Genomic DNA, 15,087 nt, shown 5'->3' on the forward strand with positions numbered 1-15,087 from the left:
ATCTATATCTATATCTATCTATCTATCTATCTATCTATCTATCTATCTATCTATCTATCTACCTATATATATATATATATATAGAGAGAGAGAGAGAGAGAGAGAGAGAGAGAGAGAGAAATAAGTGACTTCCCTACAGTCACACAGAGAGTGGTTAACCAGAGACTGGAACTCTACATTGTCAGAATCCAAAGTCTGTGCTTCTTATTCAGCCAGTAGGATCAAGGCTGGGCAACTTCATGATATCCCCATGCACCACCCTCCTAAGAGCAAGAGCTGAGGGTCCATGGAGATCACTGGGCTTATCACCCACAGAAGTGTAAGTTCTGAGTAACCAGAAGCATAGGGAGGAGGAACTTCCAGGCAGGATGTCCAAACCTAGATGGTCATCCCCGTCTAGGGGTAACAAGAAGGGATGACGAGAAACGTCCTTGTGCAATACTTGAGAAAGCCCAATGTGGGAAGAACAATTAGACCTCAACTTACTGTCTAGTCTCATGACTGCTGTGTGTCATTGAGTCGGTTCTGATTCACAGTGGCTTTGTAAAGGGCTTCTGAAGCTGTAAATCTTTATAGGAGCAGAAAGTCTCATCTTACTCCCAAATTCTCATGGCAGCGGGTCCAAATTCATTCAAGTGCCTCCTGTATTCAAGTGCTGCGCCCTGGGAGTTCTGACCTAAGTTACATCTCTCCATTCTGTCATCTCAATGTGTATCTCCAAAGCTAGAGCAGTGCCCAGTTGGCTGGACAGATATGGACAGTGAGTCAAAGTGGGAACAGTGCCTAGCACATCCGCAGCGCATGTGACACTTACCACTGTAGCCAGGTGTGATGGGCAAGTTTCTCATGAAGGTCTTGGAAGGCTCCATGATTTCACTCTCTGTTAATGAAGGGAAGGGAAATGAAAATGTCTCAGATGTCACCCTCCTTCAAGTACTGACGGCATGTAGGATGGAGAGGGTAGAAGAATGATCTTACCAGGGGACTGGGAGTGAGAGATAGTACCACAGGCTTACACAAAGCTGGCAGATATGGCTGACTGCAGTTATAAAACCCGCGATCTGAAACTAACGGCCCTTGCTTTCCCATTAATTTAGATATCAGTGTGCGGATCCATCCATCCATTCATTCATTCACCCATCCGGACAGCAAGTGCTGGTCATGGACCAATGGAAAGGGCTGAGAATGTAAAGATGAACAAGTAGCACTCAGGGATCTTGGAGGGGAAGAGAGATGAGGCATCTCTTTAGCCAGGTGGACTCAGGTTGCAATGGTTTTCAAAAGAAGAAGGAAGTTACACACATAACCCCGGGAAATCTGGAATGTCTAAGACATCTTTGATTGTTACAACTGGGGAAAGGATGCTACTTTGTTGTTGTTGTTAAGAGCTGTGGAGTCGATTCTGACCCATAGCTGCCCAGCATAGAGTTTCCAAGGAGCAGTTGGTGAGCTTGAACCGCCAACCTTGCAGTTTAAACGGCTTTGCAGTCTGGCACCGTAACCCACAGCGCTACACCAGGACTCATCTGAGTAGAGGCCAGGGATGCTGTTAACATCCTACAAAGCACAGGACAGCCCCCACTCCCAGCTCACCAAAGACACACCCAATCCAAATGGTTAGTAGTGCCTTAGTGTTGAAAAACCCTAGATTAGAGTAAATTCTGAAGGGACAAGGAAGTCCTCAAAAGTCAGCATGGATTCCAAGGGGGGGTAAGCAGCGGGTGGTGGTGGGCTCATCGAAGCACCAATTTTGGTGATGCTTGCTTCCCAGATGAGACCCCTTCCCTCCTCAGAGACCACCTGTGACACTCACAGATAGGGCCAGGCTTGCTTGTGTCTAGCATCTGTTGGTGATACCATGCCTGTCCCTGCCAAGACAGTTCATCTGTCAAGTGATGCCTGGTGACCACAGTGGTCTCAAGGTAAAGACGAAGTTGATAATCACTGTGGTCCAGAGTGATGGGAGTTTGAAAGACAATTCGGTCTGCACTGAGCACATCAGTAAAGACTGGATGACTCGTAGTTCCCTGGCATCGTATGCTTACCAGATGGGTGGTGTTGATCCTAGATCAGATCCCCAAAGCAAGCCCACTGCCATGAAGTAAATGCCACCTCATAGTCACCCTCCAGGAGAGAGTGGAAGTGCCCTGTGGGGTTGCCTACACTGTCATCTTTGTCAGCGTAGACTGTTCCGTCTTTCTTTCATGGAGTGACTGCGGAGTTGGAACCACAGATGTTTCTGTTAGTAACTCCTCCAGCACTCCTTAGAATCAGCCCTGACTCTTCCACAAACACTTACTGCCACCTGCTTACCGGGATGTGGTAGCTCATTTTATCCTCACTAAGTCCTGAGACAATACTCTTTAATACCCTTTTCCAGATGAGGAGAAAAATGATAGTGGACATTCACAAAGCATTTGCCATGTGTGGGATATTGCTGACTGGGACCGCCCATTGCTTTATTTCATCTACACAACAACTGCCCTAAGGGCTAATTCCTGTTCTAGGCCCCATGTTATAGATAAGAAAAATAGGCAGAGGTTAACTAACTCCTTTGAGAATTCACAAATCTAAGGGAGGTCTTAATAAAGGAGTCCCGCCGGCGCTGTGGTTAAGCGCTTGTCAATTAATGTAAAAGAGCTATTTTAAACCACTAGCCCACCCGGTACACAGCCTTGGACGCAGTTCTAGTCTATCCCGTAGGATCGCAAGGAATTATAGAGTCCTTTCCAGGGCGAGGAACAAGGGAGTCTGCGCAGAAGATCTCTAAACTATGAGACAGGATTCAATTTCCCGGGGGCTGCCTGGAGGAGGCGAGCAAGGGTGAGCCTGGAAAAGCGTCCTAAGGGTGGGTGGGAGGCGATGAGGGGTCAGAAGGCTCATACACCGGCTTCACCTACACAGACCCCCCCACTCCCTGACATCTACACCATCACTCACCTGGGCCTACCGGACCGCGGCCTGGGGTGTCCCTCCGCCACCCTGGACCCTGTCACCTGCTGGCCCTGGCCTTTGTGCGCTCACCGCCAGGGGCGTGCGTGGACCGAACCCCGGGCCTCCTGGGGTCAGTCGAACGCCACTAGTGTGCCTCGAATCTAGGCATTGGGCACTGGGGGCGGGGAGGCGGTGACCCATCGTTGGTCAAGGACAAATATTTAGCCCCCAGAGCAGTTTTCTTTGTCCTGGTGGGTGCCCTCTGCCCTTTGGAATTGGGGGGAGGGGTACGCATAGGGAATCAAGGCCAAAGCCTCCATTGTAATTGAGGTACAAACTGGGGGGGACCTGGGCATGGCTTCTGGCCTGAAAGGTGGCGGGAGCAGGACCCCTGTGGGCCAGGCGGGTGAGTCAGGCTGTGTTGAGGGACTCCGGGGTGGGGGCAGGGGAGGGCAGCCTAGCGTCCTGTAGACATTGAGATACGCAGAGACACATCTATGGGGTTATCAACCACCGAGGCTTGTTGGATCCTAATAAGCAAGGCTACGTAGGTTTCCTGCGTGCACCGTGCAGGTAAAGAGCTCAGGGGGGCAGTAAAGGCGCCTTGCACTGAAATGGAGGAAAGGATGCTAAGGTTCGTTGAATCCTACAGTCTGTCTACTTCCTTCTAACCACCAGACTCACCACTTGTTAAGGGTTGTGAGGACCTGGAGTCCCTGGGTGGCACACACAATTAGCCAGTTGGCTACTGAGCGTTTTGAATCCACCCTGTGACGCCTCCTCGGTTCAGCCACTGAAAACCTAAAGCACAGTTCAGGCAACTAGACTATCCCCCACACCTCACCCCTTAGGAGCTGGAGGCCTGAGCTTCACCTCATGGATTGAAACGCACCAAGCTGTCCACAGCACAAACCAGGTTCCTGCTGTTGGGCGGCCGTTCAAGAGCAGAGTGGCCCCATAGTGTTCTCCAGACTGTAATGTTTAGCCGATAAACAGGTCTTTCTCCACTGAGCTGCAGTGTGAGTTTGAAAAACCATCTTAGCATCCAAGCGCTTAACCTTTGCACAACCCGTGCTCCTTTTAACCCCTAGTGGTGGTTATGTGATGCGGAGCTGGTTCCCACTCATAGGGACCCAGCATAGAGTTTCCAAGGCTTTACGTAAATCTTTACGTGAACAGAAACCTTCCGCTTTCTTCTACGGAATGGCTGGTAGTTTAGAACTGCTGACCCTGAGGTTGGCAGTAACCTTGAGGTAACCAGAGCTCCTTTTAAAACCCTACAGAGGGAAGGAATGGCCGGTAGACGACTAACTGCTCCCTTTACAAAAGAGGAAATGTGCCATGGACCAGGTGACGGCAGGGGGCGCTAGTCCCCAGTGCTTCCGTCCGCCTGGTGTAGCCAGCCCTTCTGGCTGGGAATTGAATGTCTTGTGAATGCTGCCTGGTGATAGAGCCTGCTATTCAGTAAGACACATTTAGAACCCTCTCCTCCCTCCCGGAGTCCCGGTGTGGCGCTGTGGGTTAATGCAGTCAGACTGCAAAGCCATTTGATGGCAGTTTAAGCTCACCAGCTGCTCCTCGGAAACCCTATAAGGGTTGCTATGGGTTGGAACCGACTTGACGGCACTTCACAACTACAATATCACCAGACCATCCAGAAGATTCTATAGGCAACACTGGTGGGTGTTGCAAACAAGGCCTGAAATCATTCCTCGAGATTTTTTATGACCTTCCTTTTGGTGCTGTTGAGCCAGTTCTGACTCACAGTGACCCAGTATAGGGTTTCCAAGGAGCAGCTGGTGAGTTAGAACAGACCTTTTGGTTCAAACCAACCCTGCAGTCCAGCGCTTGATCTCACAGTAGTACCACACCAGGAAAAGGTACTCCAGAAATGTTAATAGAGACTTGATCCCCATCTAACAAAGAGGTCCTTCTTGTTGGCATGACTTAACAAAGTTCATACCACATTGCTAAGGACCTGAAATGCAATCTCCATCACAATGGGTACAGGGGAGAACAGTTTCTAATTCATTTAAAAATCCAGAGTGCACACACATACACACACACACACATATCTGGACTATATAAGATCCAGAGTTTTGCTTTATTAGACCGTTATGAAGACAGAGTTTGCAAGTACAATCCTGTCCAGTTGTGAAATTGCTGCAAAGTTCTGTGAGGTTGGAATTTATCTTGTGTGAACAAGATGCAATGGCTGATATTTTAGGACAAAGTTTCGTATTCCAAGCAGATGGGAGGTGTGACAGGATGGCCAACAACGTTTGTACTAGTCGCTTGCTTATTTCCCAGCATCTCTATGCAGCTTTATTCACAGCTCTTAACATCTCTGCCATGTAAAATTCGATCTTCAACGAATAATGCGTTTTGACTCCTGTTAATATTGGTGCATGCGATTCTTTGCTACCCTGGCAATTCACCAGGCCTGGACTCTAAAAGCTAAACTTGAGATAAATAACATTCTAAGGGTAGGGCAGGCTCTGTAATCGGAACTCACCTTAGCCATCACTCTGCAAAAATACTTACATGTTCCTTCCTCTTCACTATCAGTGTAACTTGCTGCCAGCATTTATGAATGCCTGGGTGTACAGAGAGGACGAGTTACAAAGGCAATCCTCAAAGCACTCCTTCCAAGAGACATGTGCATCAGATAATATGCCGGGGACACTCATCAGTCAAGACAACAGGTCTTCTAACAACTTCCTAAGATGAGAAAATGTACCCAACTATACTTAGCCACTGCTCTTATTCCAGAATAATATGTCAGTGGGTGAGGAAAGACAGAGTTGAGAGTTTCCTTTCAGGAGTGTTAACTATTGGGGTTATAGTTCTTGGACCAGAAGAAAGTCCAATAAAATGACCACCCATTTGATCAGCTATCTGCCAACACTGCAGAATTCAACCAGCTTATTTAAGAAAAACAGATAAGCAGACATCCTCAGTGCGTAGCGGAAAAGACAAAAAAAAAAAAAAAAGTGGGGCTTGACTAAATTACATGCACACCGAATCTAGCAGAAAAGCTGGATTTATGTACCCCTTAAGTCCTCCCCTTGGCCCTGGCATACTGCGAGTACTACACAGGGTGGACTACTCTTTGCCTTCAGAAAGACCACTTCCCTCCTCCAAGTTCTACTTCACAGCCTCACTGCTTAAAGAACTAGAACGCTCTGTGCTTAAAGGCTAGACAGAAGAATCGATACATTATTGTGTTCCTTTAAATACACACTGGGAACTTTTCAGACAGATGTGCATATAAAAAGGTCTAATCAAGTTGTTGATCCAGGTGGCCATTTGTTCAGTTTTCCGATCCTAGGGACCTCTGTGTATTACTCAGTCTGGCATTCATAGTCCATAGCTTGGTATAGGTACAAACGGATGCTTAGTGAGCACAATTAAGAAAGCGAACGTTAACAAAGGGCAGCAATGTCATTAACAAAAATCAAAGAGCATTTTTTCCTTTTTTTATATACATGAAAAGCACATTGTAGAAATAAAGATACTGTACAGTCTTCTAATATTTTATGTACATAAAATTATACCATAACTGAATTGAAAAGTCCTGTTTGTAGAGTAGGGTCCTGATGAGGCGCTGTAGGACAAGTGCTGGACAACTAGCCGTAGGTCAGCAGTTCCAACTCACCAGCCGCTCCTTGGAAACCCTATGCAGGGTCACTATGAGTCAGAACCGACTCGATGGCACTTAACTACAACAACAAAATTGTAGGGTTTAGCTGGCAAAATCAAAGAAAGACTCAGAATATTTAGCTTTTGCAGCAAAGCAGGCAGAAGGCAGCCTGGATAGGAAATCCTGCTACCTAGTTATGTGACTAGCATCTTCTAGTTCTGTGATTAGTATTTCACATTCTGGTCGGGAATTCTGCAGCAGAGGAAGTGAGGAAATTAAGATGAAATGGGTAATACTATTTTAAAATGTGCATACCAACTATGATTGTGGTTTTGTGAATCTAATTTGCATTCATTCTAAATTAATTCTGCTCATTCTCTATTCATCCCATAATGACGCCAGTGGTTTAAAATCAGAATGAATTCCAGCAAATGGAAAAGACAGCGCTGAATAGATCAGGCAGGCTATTGTGAGAGCCTGGATTCTTTTTCCTCAGTTGACTTTCAGATGTTGGAGATGACTGGCTTAGTACCTCGGTGAAGGACGGAACACAGACCCATCTGTAGGTTCTTTATTCAATCCTGAACCTAAGGTTCCTTCCTTCTAATCATTTTCCTCCCCAGGCCCATCCTTCAAGGATTAAAAGTACCAGTACCCAAGCCAGGCAGGGACCAAGGTCCATTCACCAAGAGGTCAAGGTGTGGGGTCACTACTCTTCATGTGCATGGGAACCCTAGTGGAAGACTGGGCATGTAGCTGTACCTATGTTTTCGTTTTCAACCATACCTAAATTTAGTGATGCCCAGTTTTCAGTTACCTGTGGTGTGTACTACAAAATGTAGATTCTGGGCCCCCCTCGCTAAGATTCTGCTGTAGTTAGGAACATGGTTAGGTTCTAGGAATCTGCTTTTAGTAAGCACCCACGCGATTCTGATACAACTCTAACCTGCTTTGGAAAAAGAAATTTTTTTTTTTTTTTTTAAAGCTGACTTAATTTATCCAGTATGGATCTACAATTTCTTTTTGGACAGACTTTTAAAACTGAAGATTTTAATGAAACATCTCATAGAAACATTCTCATATTTCACCAATGAATCTCTTTCGAAATGTGGGAATGAATGGCCACAATTCTATGGTGACTGAGGGTGACCAAGAGGAGGAAGTCAGTGTGAGAAATGTATACCACAAAAGCAAGGGAAATTGGGCTTGGTGACCTGAGCTTGGCGAATTGTAAGCTCATTTCCTCATGCAGAATTCCTACCAAGAGTCACTAGTGCTCATTACGAATTCAGAAGTCAGGATTTGCAATCAGGGAATTAGATCACAGCCTATGTAGAATTTGGGGCATGTGAGCAGCTCTTACTAATAGCTTCTTCCAATAAAGCAAGATTTTTACCTGTTGAAAAGGTGAACTACCAGCTCTCCTACTCATGTGAACTCTAGTGAATTAGCCAAGGTCATGGAACCTATTTGGAGTTTAGGCGTAGGAAACTAAACACTCTAGATCCTGAGTCTCCACTTTGAATCACATGATAATGAAAAGAAACAAACCTACAGATGGGTGCATCTTCTAGGGGTTACCATCCTAAACAATGTAAAAAGAGAAATCTCAAAGAGATGAAGAATCTCCTCATGACTCAAAGGTCTCATTTCAAATCTAGACAGAGCAAGACGGCATCCTGAATTTCACATCACGGAGAGGAGATCTGTTCATTCAAAGCAAGATCCATCCCTGCTGCAGAAACTGAGTCCCTTCATCTGAATCCTTTGGTCTGCTTCCCCACGTGTGTGCCTATGAAAATGAGCTGCTCTGCTCGGGTCCATGAATTTCCTCCTCCCAAACCTCAATCTTACTGTGACGATTTTTCCCACTCCAGTGTGTTCTCAAAAGTTCCTGGTTATTCCTAGTCCTGGTGGTGGTTCTCATCTTGGCTGCTGAAATCTGGTGGGTCATGTCAAAGGTCAAGGTAAGGGAAAGTACAGTCGGGCTTGAGGTCTGCAGGTGCAGGTGAGCTGAGTCCACAGGGCCCGGTGGCAGGGAGGGCTGGTTAGTAATTTAAGAAGTCTATCCCAACTTTGACGCTCTTGGAGCTAGCGATATCAACAGCTGTAGCCTTGATCTCGGTGTCCCCAAACTGCATGAGGGTCTGGATCTCTCTCCGAGCGGGCACAGCTGGGCCACTGGTACTGGTGAGATCCAGGCGGAGCGTGCCACACTTCTTCACTCCAGGGTCAGTGATAAAGCTGACATTGTCACTCTCAGAGCTGTAGATGTTGATGACAATGACCAGCTGGGAGGGCTTGGCTGGGGTGTAGCTCCGCTTGACCAGCTCGCCCAGAGCCACAGACTGGTCAGCTGAGATGAACTTGTCGAAGACATCGGTGCACCAGCGGGTACCATCCTTTACCAGTAGCTTGTCAGGCGGGTGTTTGCCCTCCACGTAGCGGTTCAGCACGCCCACCCCATAGGTGAGGGGCGACCGGCGCACCTTGATTACGGCCGGATCCAGACCGAAGAGGACAGCACCCTTGAGGATGGTGAGGCCCACGTCCTGAGGGATGATGATCCGACACTTGTCACCAAAGGCCGCCTGCACTGCCTGCTGCAAGAGCGGCGCCTCCGCAAAGCCGCCCACCAGGAAGAGGAACTTGACGGTGGCCACCTCAGGCTTCTGAAACAGGTCCCCTGAGAAGGAATAAGGGAGAACATCTTGTCACCCAGGGTCAGCAGGTGGGAAGACCAGATGACCGGAAGGAAGGGAGACTTGTTTTGAGGTCTGGGATTTCTGTAGCGCTATCTTTTAGAACAGGGGTAGGGGACATCTTTTTTTTTCTGCCAAAATTCACAGGCCAGACAAAGTAATTAAATTAAAACTTAGCTTGCTATATTTGGTCAAATATTTAATTAAGTCACCCCTAAAGCACGGTGGTTTTAGGGATGAGTTAATTAAATATTTGACCAAATGGTTAAGGAGCTCTGGTAGCATAGTGGTTACGAATTGGGCTGTGAACCTTAAGGTCAGTAGTTCGAAACTACCAGCTGTTCCATGGTAGAAAGATGAGGCTTTCTACTGCTGTAAATATTTACAGCCTCAGAAACCCTGTGCAGGGTCGCTATGAGTCGGAATCGACTCGACAGCATTTAACAACAACAACAACAAGGCACAGTGGTTATGAGTCGGACTGCTAACCTCAAGGTCAGTGGTTAGACAGTATCAGCCATAATTTGTTATGCACAAGGTCTATAGGTAGGCTGGTATAGATATTATTCTTTGTTATATATATATATATATATATTTATAACAATCCCATTGCATCCTATGGGTCTATGGGTACTGACTTAGTAGTTGAATGGGACGCGGACATTGTCCCCAGATGGGGCCACTATATGTCCCTGGGTGAGGACCACTGATGTAGGACTATGGGTAACTCCACAGCCCTCTTTCATGAGATCTCCCTTTGGTTCACAGAACCATTCCTTTCCAGCAAGTATTATAACTCCCAATGTGTCCTGGTAAAAGCAAAGCATATAAGAGAGTAAGTCAAAAAGTATTGCTACCAGGGTTCTGGAGTCCTGGTGTGGTGCTGTGGGTTAATATGCTGGACTTCACAGTTGGTTTGAACCACAAGGTCAGCTGTTCAAGTTCACCAGCCACTTTTTGGAAACCCTAAACAGGGCCACTATGGGTGGAACTGACTCAAAGCATTTAACAACAACATTATGAAGTAAAGGAGCCCTGACATCCTAGTGGATTATGACTAGGCTGCTAACATATAGTCAACAGTTCAAATCCACCAGCCGCTCCGTGAGAGAAAGATGAGGTTTTCTGCTCCTGTAAAGATTTAAAGCCTCAGAAACCCTATACAGGGTCCCTATGAATCAGAATTGAATCAGATACACACCACCACCACCATTATGACGAAGTTTGAAGAAACTGGAGAACATATTGATGAGGTACAAGGCAGGGAAGCTGCGCCTTCCGTCACGACAATGCACCTGCTCCTTCATCTAGGGTGACGAGCTGTCCTATGGGAATTTTCTTGGGAACCCTTACCTTATACACCCTATAGCCCTAATCTTACCCCAACAGATTTCTTTTTGTCCCCCAAACTCAAAGAACATTTAAAAAGGAACAGGATTTGAGCTCTTTGAGGATGCCAAAATTGTTATTTTAATGTTCTGTCAATTTTGTTGTTGGTAAGTGCTGTTGAGTCGGTTCCGACCCATAACGACCCTCTAGAGGGTTTCCAAGGAGCAGCTGGTGAGCTTGAACCACCAACCCTGCAGTTCAAATGGCTTTGCAGTTTGGCGCATTAACCCACAGCGCCACCCCAGGACAATTTAACGTGGTGTAAACTGAAGAGCGCAGAATTCTATGGGGAATGATTGTTGTTAACTACCGTTGAGTCAGTTCCAACCCACAGAGACCCTGGACAGGGTTTCCAAGACTGTAAATCTTTACAGGAGCAGAAAGCCTCATCTTTCTCCTGCGGAGCGGCTGATAGTCTCAAACTGCTACCCTTAAGGTTCGCAGCCCAATTCGTAACCACTACGCTACCATAGTTCCTTTGGGGAATGATTAGAGAGATGGAAAGACCGCCTTCAGAATTGTATAGACCTAGACTGAGGAGATGTGGAGAAACAAAAGCTTCACAAGTTGGTATTTTGGTTTAATAAAGGTTTCTGTGATTTTGTAGCAATCCTTAATTTTAAAGTTCCCTTTGACATCCTCTAGGATAACATTGTTCTAGAGCTCTAAGCCCTCTGGCTTTTAAAGGCCATCTGAAAGCCTGGCTGAGTGCAGACTGTCTGATGCTCTGTGTGCCTGAGAGGAGGGATTTGGAGCCTCTGCCAAGGAGGAACTTAAATACAATAAGCTCCTCGGGCCATGCCCAGGTCCTGCCCACTAGGGGGCTCTGGCCCCAGGCCCCCTGCCAACCTGACTTCTCAAGCACTGTTGATGGAACTGGAAAACACCTTTCCCATGCCCACCTGTGCCTACTGAGTGGCCAAGTCCTGACAGGTACTCACGGAGATGCTCAATGATGCTGTCGATGGTGGGCTTGAAGAGGGCATTCATGGCGTCCGGACTCATCCTCAGCATCCCCTGGGATGACCACTTCACAAAGTCCACACTGCAGAGCATGGCAGAGAGAGGAGTACACAGTGAGTGTCTAAGTTATGCCCAGGCTTATCCGTGCACAAGGGAGGCCAGGCAGACACCCTTTGACTTTGTCAAAGAATGCAGGAGGGGATTTGAGAGTCAAAGGCACCCTTGGAAAGCCCAGAAACTGACAGGACCTGGGCCCTCAGAAGCTGAAAAGCAAAGACGTAACTCTTCTACCTTCATTTTTGGCTGTGGCTGACCTTTCACTGGGATCCCAAAGCTAACCCTATTACCATTAAGTAGATTGGTCTCCTAGCAACCCTATAAGACAGAGTAGACCCTCCTCATAGGACTTCCCCGGCTGTCAGAGCTACAGATCCAGACTGTTGGATCTTCCTCCTGCGAAGCTGCTCAGCACTTAACCACTGGGCCCCAGGGCAGCCAACCCCCAAAACCAAACTCACTGCCATGAGACTGTAAACCTTTACAGAAGCAGACAGCCTCATCTTTCTCCAGCAGAACAGTTGGTGGGTTTTGAGCCTCCTGCGAAGCTGCTCAGCACTTAACCACTGGGCCCCAGGGCAGCCAACCCCCAAAACCAAACTCACTGCCATGAGACTGTAAACCTTTACAGAAGCAGACAGCCTCATCTTTCTCCAGCAGAACAGTTGGTGGGTTTTAAGCCTTGCAGTTAGCAGCCCCGTGCTTAGCCCACAATGTCACCAGTATTCCTTTCTCCTGGAATTTTGTTGTTAAGTGCTGTTGAGTAGGTTTCAACTCACAGTGACCCAGTATAGGGTTTCCAAGGAGTGGCTGGTGAGTTTGAACCGCTGACTCTGCAGTTCAAACTGACCTTGTGTTCAAGTGCTTAGCCTACAGCGCCCCACCAGGACTCCTGGAACAGTGGAGACTAGGGCGAAGGGAAGGAGGTTCATAAATGGAGGACCTTCTTTTGGATGACTCGAGAGGGTGAGATTTGAATACAATAAAGGAGTGTGGCGCTGTAGGTTAATGCGCTGGACTGAAAGGTCAGTTTGAACTGCAAGGTCAGTGGTTCAAGCTCACCAGTGGCTCCTGGGAAACCCTCTACAGGGTCGCTATGAGTCAGAACTGACTCGACAGTATTTAACAACAACAAAGGTTTTCAGGACATGTCCACGTCGTGCTGCTATTTTAAGCCACTCGTGCCCTGGGTACTTCCTCCTGCAGGCTCCCAGACACTTGCCCTCTCCCTGACTGCTGTGTCAAAGGGGGCAGCAGGTCCAGAAGCAGCGGCCTGGAACCGAACAGACACAGGGAGTCAGACTGCCAGGCTCGAGTCCGCCCTCCACCACTTAGTGCTACGGGGCTTTGGACAGGCTGGCTGATGTTTTCTCTGAACCCCATTTTCTCTCCCCGGATCCAGGATAATACTATTTACCTGGCCTCCCACACAGCGGTTGCTATGAAGATCAAGCTAGACACAATGTCTATGAAAACACCAGGAAAACTCTAGCACCAAATGAATGCCAAACAACCAAACACCACCAAACACACTGGCGTGGAGTCCGACTCACGGCGACCACACATATTACAAAACTGCTGTGTAGAGATTTCTTGGCTATAAATATTATTGGGGGATGGGGTCAAACCGCCAGCCTGGGAAGTTAGCAGTCAGGCACAAACTACTGGAGCCACCCAGGGATCCATAAACAAACGCCAAGAACCATTTATTACCCAAATCCACAGTGTGTACCTCTAAAGTTCAAATGGCATCTGTGTCTTTGAAACAAAGCACACACCAGCTGCTTCCTGGCAACACATTCTGGATGCTTCCAAGCCTCCCAGACCAGAGATTTTTTCCATACCCTTGGCCAAAGGACAGTGTGGCTCAGTATTGGTGACCCAATGGGTGGCTGCAGCCAGTGTCCCAGTTGGAGAGCTTGAAGGTACTTGGGTTGGAGGTGCCAGCAAGACTTGGGGGTTCAACTCAGGGCAGTGTCCTGTGTTGGGAGACCCTGTGTTGGGGGACCATCGGGGCAGAGAAAGCATCAGAGCAGTAAGAATGTCACTCCATGGGCAAGAAGAGCCAGAGTTCAATCCATTTTGTTTCCACTAAAAGAACCAGGGCATCTTTGAGAAATGGCCAATGATTTCAGGTCTCAGGAGATGGGACAGATGAGCCTGGAGGACCTTCATAAACTGGGGAGCAGAGATGTTGTCAAGAGGTGCTACCTGTCCAGATTATGCTCCTTCAAAAGAAAAGAAAAAAACCTCATTCATCACTTTGGAGGATATATATATATATACATATATATATAGAGAGAGAGAGTGAATCCTGGTGTGGGGCTGTGGGCTAATGCGTCAAACTGCAAGGTTGTTTGAACTGTAAGGTCGGTGGTTCAAGCTCACCAGCTGCTCCTTGGAAACCCTATACAGGGTCGCTATAGGTCAGAATCGACTGAATGACACTTAACAATAACATATATATATATGTGTATATATATATGTATATATATACCTTCTTACTTATAAATGGAGGGAAAGAACTATTTTGTTTTCCCTGTACGAATTGAATTTCTGGGCAACCAAACTGTTAAGGAGAAGTTTTCCTTCTCTACAAAGATTCTAGTTCCTAAATGCAGAAGGAATGGTAGTCTAAGATGAAGACCGTGTGGCAGTCCCTCAAAGTGAAGAGACCTGAAGGATGATCACTCGAGAAGAGACGCCCCTATGTTAGGTGTCCCCTGATGGGAGGCAATAGGAAATACTACCACCAAATTCTACCAAGGTGAAAAGAGAGAAAAAAAAAAACAAAAACAAAAAACTTCAGGTTATAAAACCATGAGGATGAGGATATGAGCAAAACCCAGAATGCAGGAAACTCCACAGGATAAACAATCCACTTTACCATCTACTAAACTGCAAGGTAAAAATGGGAGGGAAAACTACACACTGAGTGATCCAGGGGAGATCTAGCAAATAATTACTATGAATAGCCCTTATTCAGATGCTGATACAAACTGTAAAAACTTCATGGACAGCTGGAAATTTCTTAATATTAACTAGATATCTGAAGATATCAAAAAGTTATTTGTATGCATGATAATGGTATTATGGTTATGTCACATTATTTATCTATAGCTACACTGACATGTGTATGGACTGCATGCCACCAAGTCGGCTCTGACCCACAGTGACCTTGTACAGGGGAGCAGAAAGCCTCATCTTTCTCCCATAGAGCAGCTGGCGGGCTCAAACTGCTGACCTTGTGGTTAGCAGCCCAACTCACCTGCTGTTGCCCCTGGGGAGTGTGAATGAGACTAGAGACTGGTGGTCTAAGCTGATAGTTATTAAAGCTGGATGAAGGGCTCATTCTTCACGGTAAACACTTGAAAACTTTCATTTTTTTTTTTTTTTTTT

At 46.8% G+C, this 15,087-nt stretch overlaps 2 protein-coding genes across 2 annotated transcripts in view; both read right to left on the bottom strand.

Annotated features, from left to right (window-relative positions):
* Positions 1 to 869, bottom strand: part of LOC102835852 (chromosome unknown open reading frame, human C10orf82) — a 10,708-nt gene extending 9,839 nt beyond the window's left edge. Inside the window, exon 1 of the mRNA XM_006831386.1 lies at positions 815 to 869. Within this exon, the coding sequence (XP_006831449.1) occupies positions 815 to 869 (55 nt within the window). The remainder of the gene's footprint in view (positions 1 to 814) is intronic.
* A 7,197-nt stretch (positions 870 to 8,066) lies between these two features.
* Positions 8,067 to 15,087, bottom strand: part of HSPA12A (heat shock 70kDa protein 12A) — a 36,409-nt gene continuing 29,388 nt past the window's right edge. The window contains exons 10-11 of the mRNA XM_006831387.1: positions 11,610 to 11,713; positions 8,067 to 9,263 (exon numbers count right to left, since the gene is read on the bottom strand). Of these exons, the coding sequence (XP_006831450.1) occupies positions 8,626 to 9,263; positions 11,610 to 11,713 (742 nt within the window). The 3' untranslated portion in view covers positions 8,067 to 8,625. The remainder of the gene's footprint in view (positions 9,264 to 11,609; positions 11,714 to 15,087) is intronic.

Source organism: Chrysochloris asiatica, unplaced genomic scaffold, assembly GCF_000296735.1.
Source record: "Chrysochloris asiatica unplaced genomic scaffold, ChrAsi1.0 scaffold00003, whole genome shotgun sequence".
Classification (NCBI taxonomy): Eukaryota; Metazoa; Chordata; class Mammalia; order Afrosoricida; family Chrysochloridae; genus Chrysochloris; species Chrysochloris asiatica.